This window comes from Eriocheir sinensis, chromosome 14 (genome assembly GCF_024679095.1).
Source record: "Eriocheir sinensis breed Jianghai 21 chromosome 14, ASM2467909v1, whole genome shotgun sequence".
NCBI classification, from domain to species: Eukaryota; Metazoa; Arthropoda; class Malacostraca; order Decapoda; family Varunidae; genus Eriocheir; species Eriocheir sinensis.
The window spans coordinates 13,624,423-13,640,252 of record NC_066522.1 but is presented as its reverse complement, the minus strand read 5'-3'; the positions used below and the strand labels follow the sequence as shown (position 1 = coordinate 13,640,252).

At 47.9% G+C, this 15,830-nt stretch overlaps 1 protein-coding gene and 1 long non-coding RNA gene across 2 annotated transcripts in view; one reads left to right on the top strand and one right to left on the bottom strand.

The window, feature by feature from the left end:
* The window catches only part of LOC126998508 (helix-loop-helix protein 11-like), a 36,219-nt gene that overhangs the window by 10,433 nt on the left and 9,956 nt on the right, over window positions 1-15,830 (bottom strand). Inside the window, exon 2 of the mRNA XM_050860259.1 lies at window positions 9,479-9,644. Within this exon, the coding sequence (XP_050716216.1) occupies window positions 9,479-9,644 (166 nt within the window). The remainder of the gene's footprint in view (window positions 1-9,478; window positions 9,645-15,830) is intronic.
* On the top strand, window positions 391-13,762 carry LOC126998512 (uncharacterized). The gene is made up of 3 exons (XR_007752905.1): window positions 391-6,129; window positions 9,461-9,649; window positions 12,178-13,762. It is a non-coding gene; the product is annotated as an uncharacterized LOC126998512 (long non-coding RNA).

The following is a 15,830-nucleotide window of genomic DNA, read 5'->3' as shown; positions in this document are numbered from 1 at the left end:
ACACACACACACACTTAACATAATCACCAAACACCAATCATCTGACAAACTCAACATTTCTCTTAACTTTATCTCCACAGCATAAACGACCCTCACGACCTTCTGTTCACCTCCACTGCCCTCCCTCCAGCACTTGCACAGCGCGCCAAAACACTTAATCCCAAGCACGCCCTCCAGGTATTCAGAAACATATGTATTACTTAAACTTTTCCACGGCCGTTCGTTGCCCCGTCGCTTGAGCTTTCGCCACACCGCACCACAAGACGTCACATCCCTGCACGCTCCTTCCTCACCGTAAACCACATCAATGTATCACTAACGAACACTACACCGAATCATTCCACACCACATTCGCCTCTATCGCCATGACCCCCCCCCCCCCCCCCACACACACACACAGACCAGTAAAGAAGCTTTGTAGTAATCATACGTGATGAGTCTGAAGGTCATCCTGACAACCCCCCCTCCTCCTCCCTCCCCACACCCTACCTCTCATACACCGCCATAATACACGCTCCAGGTGTTTGTATAATAAGCAGTGAGGGAGGAGGGAACATATGGGGAAGGGAGAGTACCTAGGATAAGTAGTTCCGTGTCAGGAGAGGAACAGGTGGGTGTGCGTTGAAGAGGAAGGGAAGGTAGAGGAGGAGGAGGAGGAGGAGGAGGAAGAAAAGAAAGGGAAGTAAGAGAGGAGGAGGAGAATAAGGGGATACAGTCAAGTATTTCAAAGGGGTTCCTCAACCAAGAACCGTGTATCATGAGGCACCATCCTATTATACAGTCTCGTGATGACCTCCTTCCCAGCCTTGGTCTCATTCACATCGTGCTGAGTGCGTGGGTGGGGCCAGACAGACCAACAGCTGATACTATTATACCCTATCCTGCCCCACCCGCCTTCACTCAGACGCTTAATGGCATTGCTCTACTTTCTGTGTCCCTTGAGTCTGGCGGTCTTCATCTACTCTACGTCTTCCCTGCGTTCTGTGGTTATGTGGCTTTGAATTATATGGAATCTTCCTACAATGTCTGATCTGTTGTTCCGAGACTAGCCAACACCGATGATCCAGGAAAACGAGTGAGACAATTTTTGTTCGAGGTTATCCTTTAATCTAGTTAACCAAATTCACGACCTTACAAAAGTAATCCAATAAGCCACCAATTAACCTAAACATCTCTTTATCTCTTAAGAGGTGGATAGCCTTCTAGTTACAAATTCGAAATTCATGGAGCAAAATAGGCAACAATAAACAAGTCAGTCAGCTGGGAAGAGAAAAATCGAGAACGCATGCACACGTACAAGTCACTTTCAAACTTTTCCAGACCGCCGCAATTATAATCCCACAAACTGTTTTGACTGGCACTACTATATACAACCCCATCCACCCGCTCTCGCCCTGCCCTACCTCAACAGTCAGCCAGTGCCTCTCGCGGCTACTCCCACGCCTGGTAGTCTGCCGCGTCATCCAGCATGACCCAGCATATCATGCACCCATTTATATACGCTAAAAATTCTTGCAACCAGAAATCGTGTAGGTGGATTAGAACACTTATCTTCAATTTATCGTATAATCATCTCTGAAAGCGACACACTTATGTAAAACTAAATAAGTTTGACAGAATTTGCCCATAAGCTCGCACATCACCTTGCCTTGACCAAAGACTTTTCAATGAGCACCGGGTTCGCTTCCTTTCATCGTTTCGCCCTTAAGGTGGCTTGTGAAGATTAGTTGAACTACCTCGGACCACCATCGCCGCCGCCGCAATAAGCACTGCCTGTCACCGTAATGAGCACATCACCACTAACTATGCAAGATTGAAACGAATGAAGGAAAAAGTTGCTGCACCTGCCAACTGGTTTCCCCTTCGTCTCTTCCTTCCTCTTTCTCCTCTCGAAAAAAAGTACTTACCTAAAGAATTAATACTACGCCCTTGTCCCATTATTTCCCGTGTCCTCAGCTCTGGGAGTGGTGACGGTGACTGGGGTAGCGTATTACTGACTGGAATATTTACACAAGGAAATGCAACGCCCACCACCACCGCCCCAACGCAATGCCCATGCTCTTCCACTGTTCCTCCACCGGGCACTGTTGCCATACCACCACCACCAGAATCCGCCAGCCACCCACCACCAGCCAGGCAACAACGCGATCACACTGCCTCTTTAGCTACCCCCCCTTCACCGATACCACCGCCAACACCGCATCATCACCATCATCATTATTATTATCCCAACTTGCTGCTTCCTTAACTAATACGAAACAAACAAAAAAATCCAGTGGCGTACCTACTTGGACGCGGTGAACGACACACACACACACACACACAACCTTGGCGGGTAAAATAGCGGTCAGTCAGCCAGAGGAATGTATGAATGGAAGAGAAATGTATTGACGCAGACGATGAAAAACACACACACACACACACACACACTGAATTAATCGTTCCCTACTTTCTATGCCGATGTGATGTCCCTAAATAGGTAAGAATAACGACGTAATATAAATGTATGCTATTTTTTTTTCTAATGGCTTTTTAACATTAACAACAATAATAACAATAACAACAACAACAATAATAATAATAACAATAATAATAATAATAATAATAAAAATGAGAAAGTAGACGAGCAAAAAATTGGTTCTGAATTAGGAAAAGTAAATGTACGAGGAGACAGATTCATACGAGAGAGAGAGAGAGAGAGAGAGAGAGAGAGAGAGAGAGAGAGAGAGAGAGAGAGAGAGAGAGAGAGAAACATAAAGGTGGATAGGTGCAAACACTACACGGCTTTGTCAATTAAACTGTTACACGATTGAAGAGAGGTGACTACAGATATATAGGAAAAGAATAGATGTGTGTGTGTGTGTGTGTGTGTGTGTGTTATCTCCGGGTCACACACTGGCTGGGCCCGAGCAGTGACCCCATGACCTTTGATCCGCCCGCCCGTGACCCCCCCACACACACACACTTCTCTCTCTCTCTCTCTCTCTCTCTCTCTCTCTCTCACACACACACACACACACACAGCTCGCCGCCGCCAGACGCCACACTATGGCTTTTAGACGCCCAACGTTTAAAGGTACTGTCACCAACCGTTGCTGTCACCACCACCACCACTGCCGCCAACACCCCCACAACTATCACCCCTAAAAGATAAACAAACAAGTCAGCGTCCCATCCTGTCACCGCCCCACCCCCCAAAAGAGGAAAAAATCGCAAAAATAACAGCAACAGCAGAGGCGGTGGCGATAGTGTAGTAGTAATAATAGTAGAATAACATGATAATGATACCTGTTCACTCTAAATAAATATTGCACACATTTAGATTACACAAGAAAAATAATGTGTGTGTGTGTGTGTGACAAGGTGTGAGTCGGGGGCTCGGCAGAACAGGTGTATACAAGGGAAGATAAACAAACGAAAATTATCTAAGCGAAGGAGGAAGAGGAAGAAGGCGGAAAGAAGGATGAACAGGTGGGGAGGAAAGGCACCAAGTGTAAACCACTAATTTTTGTATGAATGAAAGGAGGAAGATAAATAAAGGCTGAGAAAGAAGAGCAGGTGGGAGGATGGGAGGGAGAGGGAGCGGGAGGCAGGGGGTGAGGCAGATGGCGACACGAAGTGGAAGGGGAAGTGGGAAATGAGGAAGGGGGAGGAACTCAAAACCATGGGAGGGAAGAGGGAGGGAAAATGGGGGTTGGGGGGAGGAACGTGAACAGGTGGCGGCGGTTGTAGTGTAGCTGGAGGAAGCGAGGAAATGGGGAGGAGGAAATGACGGAGGAAGGAGGGGCAGAGGGAGGAGGAGGAAATCACTGAAGCAAAGAGAGATGAGGAAGAGGAAGAATGACTGATAAAGGGTTGGAGAGAGAGACAGAGAGAAACTAGATCTTACTTCTTCACTGCGGACAATGCCACCCACCTACCTAACATCCTCTCTCTCTCTCTCTCTCTCTCTTCCCACGGCTGCTGGAGTAACAATGACCTTGGTGAGGGCAAAAACTAAGTCCCACGCCCTCACACACACACACACACAGAACTTCCTCGAAAGACACTTATATAATTACCACCACAACCACTACTACTACTACTACTATTGTTGTTACTATCTTCATCCACTACCGGGCCTCATCCTCTCACCTTTGTTCTGTCATTCCCGAACACCTGACACGCCATCATCCGGGTTTCAATAATTCCATCACTAAACAGAAAGACTAACTGGTGTTGATAGTACACACACACACACACACACACACACACACAAACACTAGAAAGCCGTGCTACACAAAATACCGATTACCTTTTAAGTAAGTAAGGAAAGTCCGTGAATAAATGAAGTGAATCGAGACTAAAAGAAGCAATACTAAATAAAACACGCCAGCCTGCCAGCACAATTCAATAAAAAAAAATTGAATATCTATACACAAAGAAAATAATGATAACACATACCTACAAAACCTCCCGTAGTAACAAGCTATCAAAGAAGGGGGGGAAAAAAACGCCGTTGACGAGGAAGCGGATGAGGAGGAAAGAGAAACGAAACATGAAAGAAAACCAAACAATAATGGTGGTGGCTGTGATGTGGTGGGGCTGGCGAAGATAAAGATAGGTAAGGCATGCGAATACCACCTTTCTCTCTCTCTCTCTCTCTCTCTCGACACGTACCCCCCCCCGCCCCCCACCCGACCTAGACAAGGCAGGAGACTGAGAGAGCGCCAGACATCGTACTTTTGACCTTGAAACCGCCCGCCGCCGCCACTGGAGGGAGGGCGGAAGGGAGGAACGGACGGGAGGGCCCTGAGACGGGACGGGCGGAGGAGGGAGGAAGGGATGGGACGGGAGGTAACGAGGGACGGGACGGGACGGGAGGGAGGATGGGAAGGGACGGGACGGAGGTAACAGAAGGGAGGGCAGGAGGGACGGGCGGTAGTGAAGCGAGGAGGGATTGGAGGAGGAATGGGGGGAGCGAAGGTTATAGGGGCCAGTGTCGCGTGAATGTGTAGCGCTGGGGTGTATACATGTGGATTTGTGGGTACGCATACATACATACGGCTGGCAGAGGATTAATAACATTGTAATAATGCATGAGTGTTTGTCGTGGGTATACTTCTCAAGGATCTATTGCGTATTAGTGTTGAACGCGCAGCTCAGAGGGGCAATGGGAGGAGTGAGTTGCCAACCCGTGAGCGAGTGACCAGCTACTCCTAACTCCTCTCATTATTTTGTGTAGCCTCTTTTCTCCCCTACCTGTCTCCCTGTCCTCTTCCTGTTCCTTGCCGCAGCCTTCACTAGAGAGAGAGAGAGAGAACCAAGGATGTGACGAGTTAACGTCATGGTGTGAATGACCAACCATTCTCTGATAAGACTTCCTACTACTACTACTACTACTACTACTACTACTACTACTACCATTACTATTACTACTACTACTGTTGATGCTGCTGCTGTAAGTGCCGTTGTTTATATCATCTTGCTGCAGTGGTGACAGTAGTAGAAGTAGTGGCAGTAGTAGTAATAGTATGCGGATGGTTAGTCAGTCAAGCATCAACGCTGACTAGGTACTGCCTCATCTAACACAGATAAGACGGGGAATGGGGGGGGGGAGGCATAACAGGCATTTTCACGTCCGGCCAGCACAACCCTGGGCCATCCCCGCCCCAGCCAGCGCCCTAGAAACCTTGCTTACGGTCTAAACAGCTCACGTGCTTCAGATTCCTCCACCCGCCGTCTTCTCCTTGCCCCCTTGGCTCTCTCCCTAGCGACTAGAAACCATTACTACGACCACTCCCCTTCCCTCCCTCCTCTGCCTCCTTCCCCCAGGGCAGTGGCAACACGCTGTTCTGAGGGGTATTAATAACTTCTCTTATTTTCATCCTGTTATGGTGACGGGATGGACTCTGCGGTTGACGTCTGTGAGCGTAGTGGTGAGAGGAAAAAACTGTGTTTACGCTAACTTGGTAACTGTGAATTGTGAGCAGCTGGACTAAGTGACTGACCTAGGCGCCGGTCGCAATGCAGAAAATTGGACAGCCTCCCAGCCTGCCTGCCTTGCCAGCCGCCTTGGGCACGCCGAGGTAGAATGCAAGCTTGCTTTGTCGACTGGGTTCACCAACAATGCCTTCAGTTGCCTACAGTGTATGATTCTGCTTTTGTTCAACAACACATTTGTGGCATTTCATGTGTTGACAACTTTATCAGACATATAGCGAATTGGATTTCTCTAGATGTAAAAATGTGGATTTTGAATTAAGATAAGGTGACAACGCGATAGTTCCTAAAACTGCGTAAACACACACACACACACACCAGTTTGAGACGATAGGTAAGCTCTGGGTCTTACTACAGCTGTTGTGTTTTTGCCATTGAAAATAACAATGCTAGTCTGGTAGCATTGTGGTGCCGCGTCTCCGAGATAGCGTCACGCACGGCCTTATGTAACTAGCCCTGCCCAGCCATATCCCACCCGGCAACAAGTCCGTCCCACGATGCCCCCCATGCCCTGCCCTTGCCACTCCTCCTCCAAATAGATGGGTGGCAAGCCTAACCCCACCCCCTCGCGTCTTCCGGACAGCCCCCCTTCCTTTCTTGCTTGACAGACGCTACCTAGGAAGACAACGGCACGGCTATATGGCTGACAAATGCCTGCCTTCAGACCAGCCAGCCGCCCGGCATTTTCGCGCCCTTTTCACGGTGGCGGTGATGGAGTTGGCGGCGGAGGACGAGTGTCGGCGCGGCGAGGCATCAGCTGGCTGGCGGCGGGTCACGTGGGAGCCGCCCGTCAAAACAGACCTACAAGACGGCGGCTGCTGCTGCCGATGCTCTCACGGCCCTTCCGTCCACCTCGCTGGTCCGCCTCTGCTGACTAATCCACTGTTATTTGGAGATGGATCAGGCACCAGGGCGGGCCAAACAATGCAGGTGTAGATGTGTGTGTGTGTGTGCGTGTATGACTGCGTGCGTGTGTACAATGCAGCGGCCGGTGCGGGGTCCTGAAATGCGCGCCACATGGTCGCCGCTAGCCTCGCCCCGGCCCCCGCCCCGCCACGTGGGGAGCCGCCAGCTCAGCGCCGCCGCTTGCACCATTCCAAAGCTACACACCACTAAGGACGGCGTGCGTTGCCCCAAGTCTCCGTCCTACCTATTCATCTGACAACACCGACCTAAAATACTGCTTAACACGCACAAATACGCTGCTGATAATCTTCAGTAGAGGTGGACATAAGCGGCCGGCGCGCGCGGGCAGGGTGCGGTGTGGTGCGGGGCGGGGCGGGGCGAGGCTACGCTCAGCCGGTCGATCGTAGCCATGACAACGGAATCAGCTGTCCCTGTACGCTAATGCCGCTTTACCGACTGCCGTGCCCTTGACCACCAGACACCACCTGTCACCACCACATTACTTTCTATCCTTCCCGCAATACTTATGGAGGACTTATGTACCCTTACTTTCTTAAAAGTTGTAAGAAGCGTAAGAAAACCGAGACTACCCATATAAGCGAATGCCGGCATACGGCGTCGTCGGCGACCGCCTCAGCCCGCCACACGGCCGCTCCACACCCCCAGTCAGCTGATGCGTTCCCGCCACCCAACCAGCCAGCCACTCCGCCACACACCCTCTCACACCACCCTGTCAGTCTACACCTACACCATTCATCACACGCCCCCCCCCCCCCCAACACACACACACACACACCATGCTCGATTCAATACTGTTAAGACGCAATCAAGTAAGAAATTACACAGGTGAATCACCTTACACACACCACGTTGTGAAACTTTCTACCGCCCTGGCTGACTGACATCTTAGTATAACCACACACACACACACACACTTGTATTCGTGACGTGAGAGCACATACACGGATCACGCACACGAACAGCTGACTCTCTCTCTCTCTCCAGGTGATTCAGCAACCTACTTGAGGCAAATGTATAAACAATGGATATCATTCAGTCTCAAAGGTCACGGCATGAATGAAGGTGTAGTAGGAGGAAGAGGCGCGAGACGACAGACGTGACCGACAAAACTTTCTCCATTCTACAAATAGCGCTGTCTACAAATCATATACATATATCTTTTATCCACCCAAAGTTACGAGTATTATCACACGCCTTTCCAAACCAACAACCAGTACGCATCTTTTTTTCGTGTAACCTCATTGCATACTATCAACGGAAGCTCTGAGATAAGAACATTAGCTTTTAGAAAGATGACAAACTGGATATCCGCTCACATTATCTCAACAGCACTTGAGTCGTGTGCTGTCGCAAGTGATGTTTGAATTGGGTGTTGTGACTCGCTGCGTGCCGCTTTGAGTCGTGCAGATGTATAATAGCATCAGCTGTTCAACGATGTCTCCTCCCCTCCCTCCTAGTTCACCAGCTGTTACTCTCTTGTATCGCAAGGGTGACTGAAGAGGCGAGGTAGGGGGCGCTATTTGGATACGAATTGCATATGAGAGAGAGAGAGAGAGAGAGAGAGAGAGAGAGAGAGAGAGAGAGAGAATTACATTCAAAATAAATAACCATATATGTCAAAATCAGAAGAAATCTCAAAAATCAAAAGAAACCCTAACAGCACTAAACTAAGCAAGAGTAGGTTACTGAATAATTGATAAACAGTATAGATTTATCTGGGCCTTGGCATAACATTACCAGCACCACCACTACTTTCTATCGTCGTTACTCAACACCACCGCCACCAGTTCCTCTACTCCTTGCTTAGAATTTTGCCCATGTAGCTGGAACATCCTGTATGCGGCCAATCACCGAGACCAACCTCCTCTCATTAGTAGTACCCTGTCTTTCCTGTACTCGCCTTGCAATAACTACACGGAAGAAACATTGCATAACCACCACCACCACCTCCATTGCCTCAACCTTTCTCAGCCGTAATGTCATCCATCATGTTAGCGAACCCTCTCACCCCTTCCACGACACCCACGACCGGTCGGTCTAATGCACACACCTTCAGACGACTTGATACCACTATCAACAGGGGTCCACACCTTGCTGGCCCACCTATATCTGACTACATTATGATTATCGCCATCACTGTTACAGGACTTTCATCTTGGTGTTCTGTCTATGCGTTCTTAAGATATTGAGAGTACAATCACCATCATCAACAGCACTACTCCCTTTCTGCAATCGCGTGTCTGCCAAAACATTTTAAAGACAATTGGAATAATCTCCAATCTCCATACACTACATTGTGCTCTTTTTACATCTTGTTGATTTGCCTATATGTTTTGACATCAAATCATCACCATCATCATCTGCATGACGTCTTAACATAATTGATTTCCCTTCACCTTCCGTCGACATTGCATCACCTTCACCACCACCAATACAACTAAACAACTAACCTTTACATATTGTGAATCATTACCATTGCCAGCATGACGCCCTAACCTTGATTATGAGCACCTTTAACCAACATAAAAACCATCGTTCTCACCACCACCAGCACCACGTCCTCCCTCACCTTGCTCAGCTTCTCCCCCTCGTGATGGGGCAGCAGCGTCTTGAGGGAGGCGAAGCCCGCGTTGATGCTCTGCATGCGCCGCCGCTCATTGCTGTTGGCGATCTCCCGCCGGATGCGTTTCTCCTGCTCCATCGCCGTCTTGGGAGATACGGGTCGTCCGCTCAGTCTGAGGTAAAGAACAGAATACATGAATATGGGCTAATTATTAATAAACTTATCCTATCTATTCATTTCTGAGGAACAAGGTCAAGGGCAGAAAGATACCCACATGCTTCCCCTATAAAAAGAAAATATGATGGAAGAATCAAGTTTAGGCTCTTGAGGTGTCTTGATATTCCAACCCTCTTAAATGAATCGTGGGAAGGATATACAGGGGGAAGGTATATTGTTTATGTCCAAAAACCAAACTTTAATATACTTTATTTGCTTATTAATGAAGGATAAAACATTACTGTCTATATCTAAACCCACCTACCCTGAATGGATACATATTGTAAAACTTTGTATACATAGGAAACATAAGTGAATGAATCCCGTGTGTGTGTGTGTGTGTGTGTGTGTGTGTGTTATCCTCCCTCGTGTATACAAACAGGTGCAATATGCGAGTGTCCGGAAAGTGTGGGTGTTGAAGCCAATCCACTTACTCATTCATAAGCTACTTTGTAACTAATACATTCAGCTCATGCAATCTGTCTGTCGGGCTTCATAACACTACTACTCTACTCTCTCTCTCTCTCTCTCTCTCTCTCTCTCTCTGGTTTGGCTTCTAAGCAAGACAACAAACAACCCATAGCTTTAGTAACGAACGTTGGTTATACAATCATATTTTCTTAGTATTTTGTAAGACTTCACTACTGCCTCTCCTACAGCCGAAATGAGAAAAGGAAATTATATGACAAATAACGATCAAGTTCACCCCACGGATAATTGTGAATATGGTAAAATCAACAATCTATTATGGCAGATCGACTACCTTCAAACGGGCAAATATAAAATATAGATCTAAATCATCTGCATTCATGTTACCAAGTTTACATGGGTGAGCAACGAGCCATTAACGCATGAATTAACAACCCTAAGGAAAGTTAAAACCCGCTATCAATATCAAGTTCATGACCATCATCCCCCACCATCACCACCAGCATTGCTAATACTAATCACTATTATTCAGCGTTATAATAATGTGTGAAGGTAAATACCGGTGTCCTTAGTAGCTGTTGTAAAGACGAAAACCGGCTTACACTTTTATTAAGCTCCATAGTAATAAAAATCCAACACACACACGCACACGCACGCACGCGCGTGCGTTTGGCCCAGCTGGGCAACTCCGTGGCGCGTTACTAAGATGGAGCGCTCGCGTACTCCGTCACCCCGCTTACACACACACACACACACACACACACACACACACACACACAGCTCCCTAACCCTTACGCTTCCCCCCATTCACCTTCACAACACCCACACCCACACGCTTATCGACCCATCTTCACTCGTAGTACAGTCGTGAAACCATTGCCCTATCACGTCACCCGTCGACCACTCCATCATAACACGTCGAGCCTCCAGTCCAACCTACCGCGCTAAGTCTCGACCAATCCAACCAACCCAAACGTCTATACATCCACCCACATACACATATCCATATTATAATGCCACATACACAACACAAAAACGCAAATCACTCAAAGGTACCTAACCACCCACATCGCCATATGAGAGAGAGAGAGAGAGAGAGAGAGAGAGAGAGAGAGAGAGAGAGTGGATAGAATGAAGGGAAACCGTGAAATGAAACGCAGGTGTGTGTGTGTGTGTGTGTGTGTGTGTGTGTGTGTGTGTGAGACAGGGGAAAACAGTAAACTTAATGACACACACACACACACACACTAACAAGACCAAAACAAAACACACGTGGTCAAGTCTCCCCGAAGTGACTTGAGAGAACAGTGTGTTGCGTGAAGGAGAGGAAGGAGGGAGAGACAGGCGGAGGAGGGTTGGAGGGAGGGAGGGAAGGTGGGGAGTCTCAACATTTCAAGGGCTGGACTGGGGCGGAGGGAGCGAGGAGGGAGGTAGGGAGCAGTGGATAATAGAACCGTACTCGGCGACCCCAGAAACAACTCGCCTCCTCTTCCTCCTCCAGGCTCCTCCTCGTCTTCTCTTCCTCTTCTCTTCTCCCCCTCTCCCCCCTAGCAACACACACACGCACTCAACGTCTTTTCTCTCCCCCCTCTCTTACATCCCTCCCCTTCTTTCCTTTCCTCCCTCCACCGACCTACCTACTTTTCCAGACTCTTCCTTCTCTCTCCCGGCCTTTTCTCCTCTCCATCATGCACACGGAAAACACGCACGTAACGTCTTCCTTTCACACACACACACACACACACACACACACACACACACACACACAGTAATAACCTGATAGCTTGCCCTCCAATCACGTTTTGTTCTCACGCTTCTCGCTAACCAATCAAATAGGGCCGCCAGGTGAGAGAGAGAGAGAGAGAGAGAGAGAGAGAGAGAATCTTATCAGATAAGGTTCAAATTTAATGAATGACTTATTTTCTAAGCCCAACACCTGCTCTCTCTCTCTCTCTCTCTCTCTCTCTCTCTCTCTCTCTCTCTCTCTCTCTCTCACCTGTTGTTTTCCCGGAAGATTCTAACAAGCTACGTAAGATAATGTGTGTGTGTGTGTGTTACAGGTGTGAAGTGCATTCCAACCAACGTCCCGTAAATGCCTGGTCATGGTGGGGAAGGAGGAGGAGGAGAAGACTGTGTTGTGTAGGTGGTGGTGGCGGTGGTAGTGAAGAAGGCCAAGAAGATGAAGAAGACGAAGTAGAAGAAAAAAAAAGTGGAATTTACATCCTTCGCGACGCAAAATTAACTGTCAAGATGCTGCGATGAGACAGGAGGAGGAGGAAGAAGGAAGAGGAAGAGGAGGAGGTACAAACACGTGTAGTAACAAGGGAAACAAATGGTCAGCTGTCATCTCTTTACTCGCTCTTCCTCTTCCTCCTCCTCCTCCCTTCTGTGGTCCCAGCTGAGAAGTGTAAACCCCCACCACCATCACGTCTCCCAGGATCATCTCTCCACCACCTTCACCACCACTACGACCCGGTGCAAGGTGAATGATAAACCTTCTATCTCCCCTCCTGCTTAACTCCTTTCACCTGCCTCTCCCACGTTTCTCAAGCACTATTTTTTATACGTTCCTTGTCACTATCATGTAAAAAAAATCTATAAAAAAATACGTCCACGAGGAAGCAGTCTTATCAAACGTCTTAACATTCTCGTAAGTGTTAATACGAGTGAATGATTTAAGAGTTCAATATTATCCATTATGTAAACCTAATAAACATTTTCCTTCCGATGACGCTTAAGATGTAAAACTGTAAATATTCATAACTTCAGTAATAATAATAATAATAATAATAATAATAATAATAATAATAATACACCTCTCCACGCCACCTGTCATCCCACTCTCCCTCACCTCTTGTCATTTTTTTTTCACTCCGTCCCCTCCTTCCACTAACAATCCACTCCCTCCACCTTCCACACCACCTGTCCCTCCACCAATCATCATAATGCCCTCCACTACCACCACCATCACCATCGACCCCCTTCATCACCTGTCTCTTCTTTCTCGAATCATCTTAAGGCCAACACCACCACCACTTCTCTTCCACCTCCCTCAAGCTACGCACCACCTGCCTGCTTACTACTACTATTACCACCTACCCCCCCCCCCCCCCGCTCATCACCTGTCTCTTCTCCCTCTACCAATCACTTTAAAGGCCTACACCACCACCACCACCACCTGTCCCCAATCACCCACCACCTCTTCTCTTTCACCTCCCTCAAGCTACGCACCACCTTCCTGGCCACCCACCCACCTGCCTCCCGCCACCACCTGCTCACCTATCCACCAATGGCTGCTCAGGTGTGGTGTGGTCGGACCAATCAGGCGAGAGAGAGAGAGAGAGAGAGAGAGAGAGAGAGAGAGAGAGAGAGAGAGAGAGAGAGAGAGAGAGAGAGAGAGTGTGTGTGTGTGTGTGTGTATTACGCGGAAAATAATGCACGCAGTCAACTCTTTTCCGCCTTTACGATACTATTATTATTGTCGACGTTATTGGCACCACCACCACCGCCACTACTACTACTACTACGATGACTGGACATTGAAGTCATCACCCCCCTTCAAGGTGACTAAAGGCGCCAGTCAGTGACCCGCAAGAGAAGGTGTGCGACGCTGGGTGGTGGTGGTGTCAGCTCTCCAGCCCCCCCCCCCCCCTTCTCTCTCTCTCTCTCTCTCTCTCTCTCTCTCTCTCTCTCTCTCTCTCTCTCTCTCGGGTTACGACGGGTAATATAATACTCGGACATGGCCTATATCTGACCGAAGAAACCCGTTATATATAATTTTCTTCATTATCATTATTATTATTGTTGTTCTTATTTGCACTAACATTATAATCGTTTCTACTAAATAATTACTGCCACTACCACTACTACGTAAATAATCTTCGAATGAAATAGTCACAGCACAAGTGTCATTGTGTGTCTGCGTGTGAAGGTGGTGGTGGTGGTTAGCGGGCTACCCTACCCTGCAACCCGGGCTGAGGTATGCCAAATATGCAAGTCCTCCCCCCCACTCCTCCTCCCTCAAACCTTCGGGGCACAAGAGCCAGTCTGGGGGCGGTTAAGGATTCCACACACACACACACACACACCACTTGACCCAACGAATACCACTTACATCAATTTTGACCACACCCTCACCTGGACACACACACACACACACGCAAGGGGGCCCCGTAGGGTGTCCACACATACCAAACTGCACACAGGCTATAACGGTTTGGAGAGAGAGAGAGAGAGAGAGAGAGAGAGAGAGAGAGAGGAAAAGTGGAAGGGAAATGTTGCTGATTGATAATGGTAATAATGAGGAAAAAAAGAATGCCTAAACAAACGATTACCTTAAATTCAAAGTGTGTGTGTGTGTGTGTGTGTGTGTGTGTGTGTGTGTGTGTGTGTGTAATAATAATAATAATAATAATAATAATAATAATACAGTTTATTCATATGGTGTGCAGCCAGAGGCTGAAAATTTACATGTTTAACATAGATGCATTATTAGTGTACAAATGTGTGTGTGTGTGTGTGTGTGTGTGTGTGTGTGTGTGTGTGTGTGTGTAGGGGGGATCACGCTATTCCTTCATTTAAATATGGGTAGAAGTAGGATTAGTTGCAACAATAGTAGTAGTAGTAGTAATAGTAGACGTGAATAAAGGGAATGAAGACTGACAAAATTACAGAAACAAGAACAGGGAAACGCGTGCGAAAGTGGAAGTAAAAAATCTGAAAGCGGAGGGAAAGGGAAGGAGGAGGAAAATTCGGAGTAAGGAAAACAAAGAGAGGAGGAGGAAGGAGTCCTTACCTAATGGCATCAGCAGCGGCAGGAGGAAGAAGAGGAAGAGGAAGAGATTACGTCACCCTGTTGCTCCGCTAGATACGGGTTACATAACTCGAAGAGGAGGGCGAGGAGGAGGAGGAAGAGGACGGGGCAGAACCAGAGACGAGAGAATAAAAAGACAGAGGAGGAAGATGAAAGAAGAAAAATAGTAAGGGGAGGAGGACTTGGACGAAGGGGAGAAGAGGGGAGAGAGCGACTAAGGCCATTATCAGAGAGTGAGAGGGAAGGGGAAAATGGGAAAGGGAGAGGGACATGAGAAGCGGAGATGAAAGACACGAGGGGAAAAGACGAAAGAGGGAGGAGGAAAGCTGATGAAGAAGGGGAGGCAAACTGAGGAGGAAAGGGGAGAAAAGAGGGAAAAATATAAATAGGAAGGGGAAGCAAGAGGGGACCGGAGAAAGAGGACAAAGAGAAAGAGGGGAGGTGAGCGAGGGAAGAGAAGAGGGGAAGGAAACATACGAGATAAAGAACGGAGAGGGGAGGGAAGCAGTGATAAAAGAGGTGGAAGGGAAGAAATTCTTAACGCGGAAAGAAATAACGAATAAAATATACTTTATGAAAATGAACATTAAAACTTTTCTTGTTGTTGTCGTTGTTGGAGGTGGTACTTATGTTGTTGTCATGAGTGCAGGAAGAGGAGGCACAGCGAGGAAGGAGGAGGAGGGTGGGGCAAGGTCGTTCTCAAGTAAGGAGTGGTAGTGTTATAGTAAGGAGGAGAGGGAGAAGGAGGGGGGACAACAACCACCACCACCCACTGAACTCTCATCCTTTTGTAGACATTATCACATGCTATACTACTACTACTACAAAAAAATACATTCCATTAATTCTCTCTTGCGTAGGCGGACGGACCCCACTTCGACTATCGGGCGAGGCACTGAC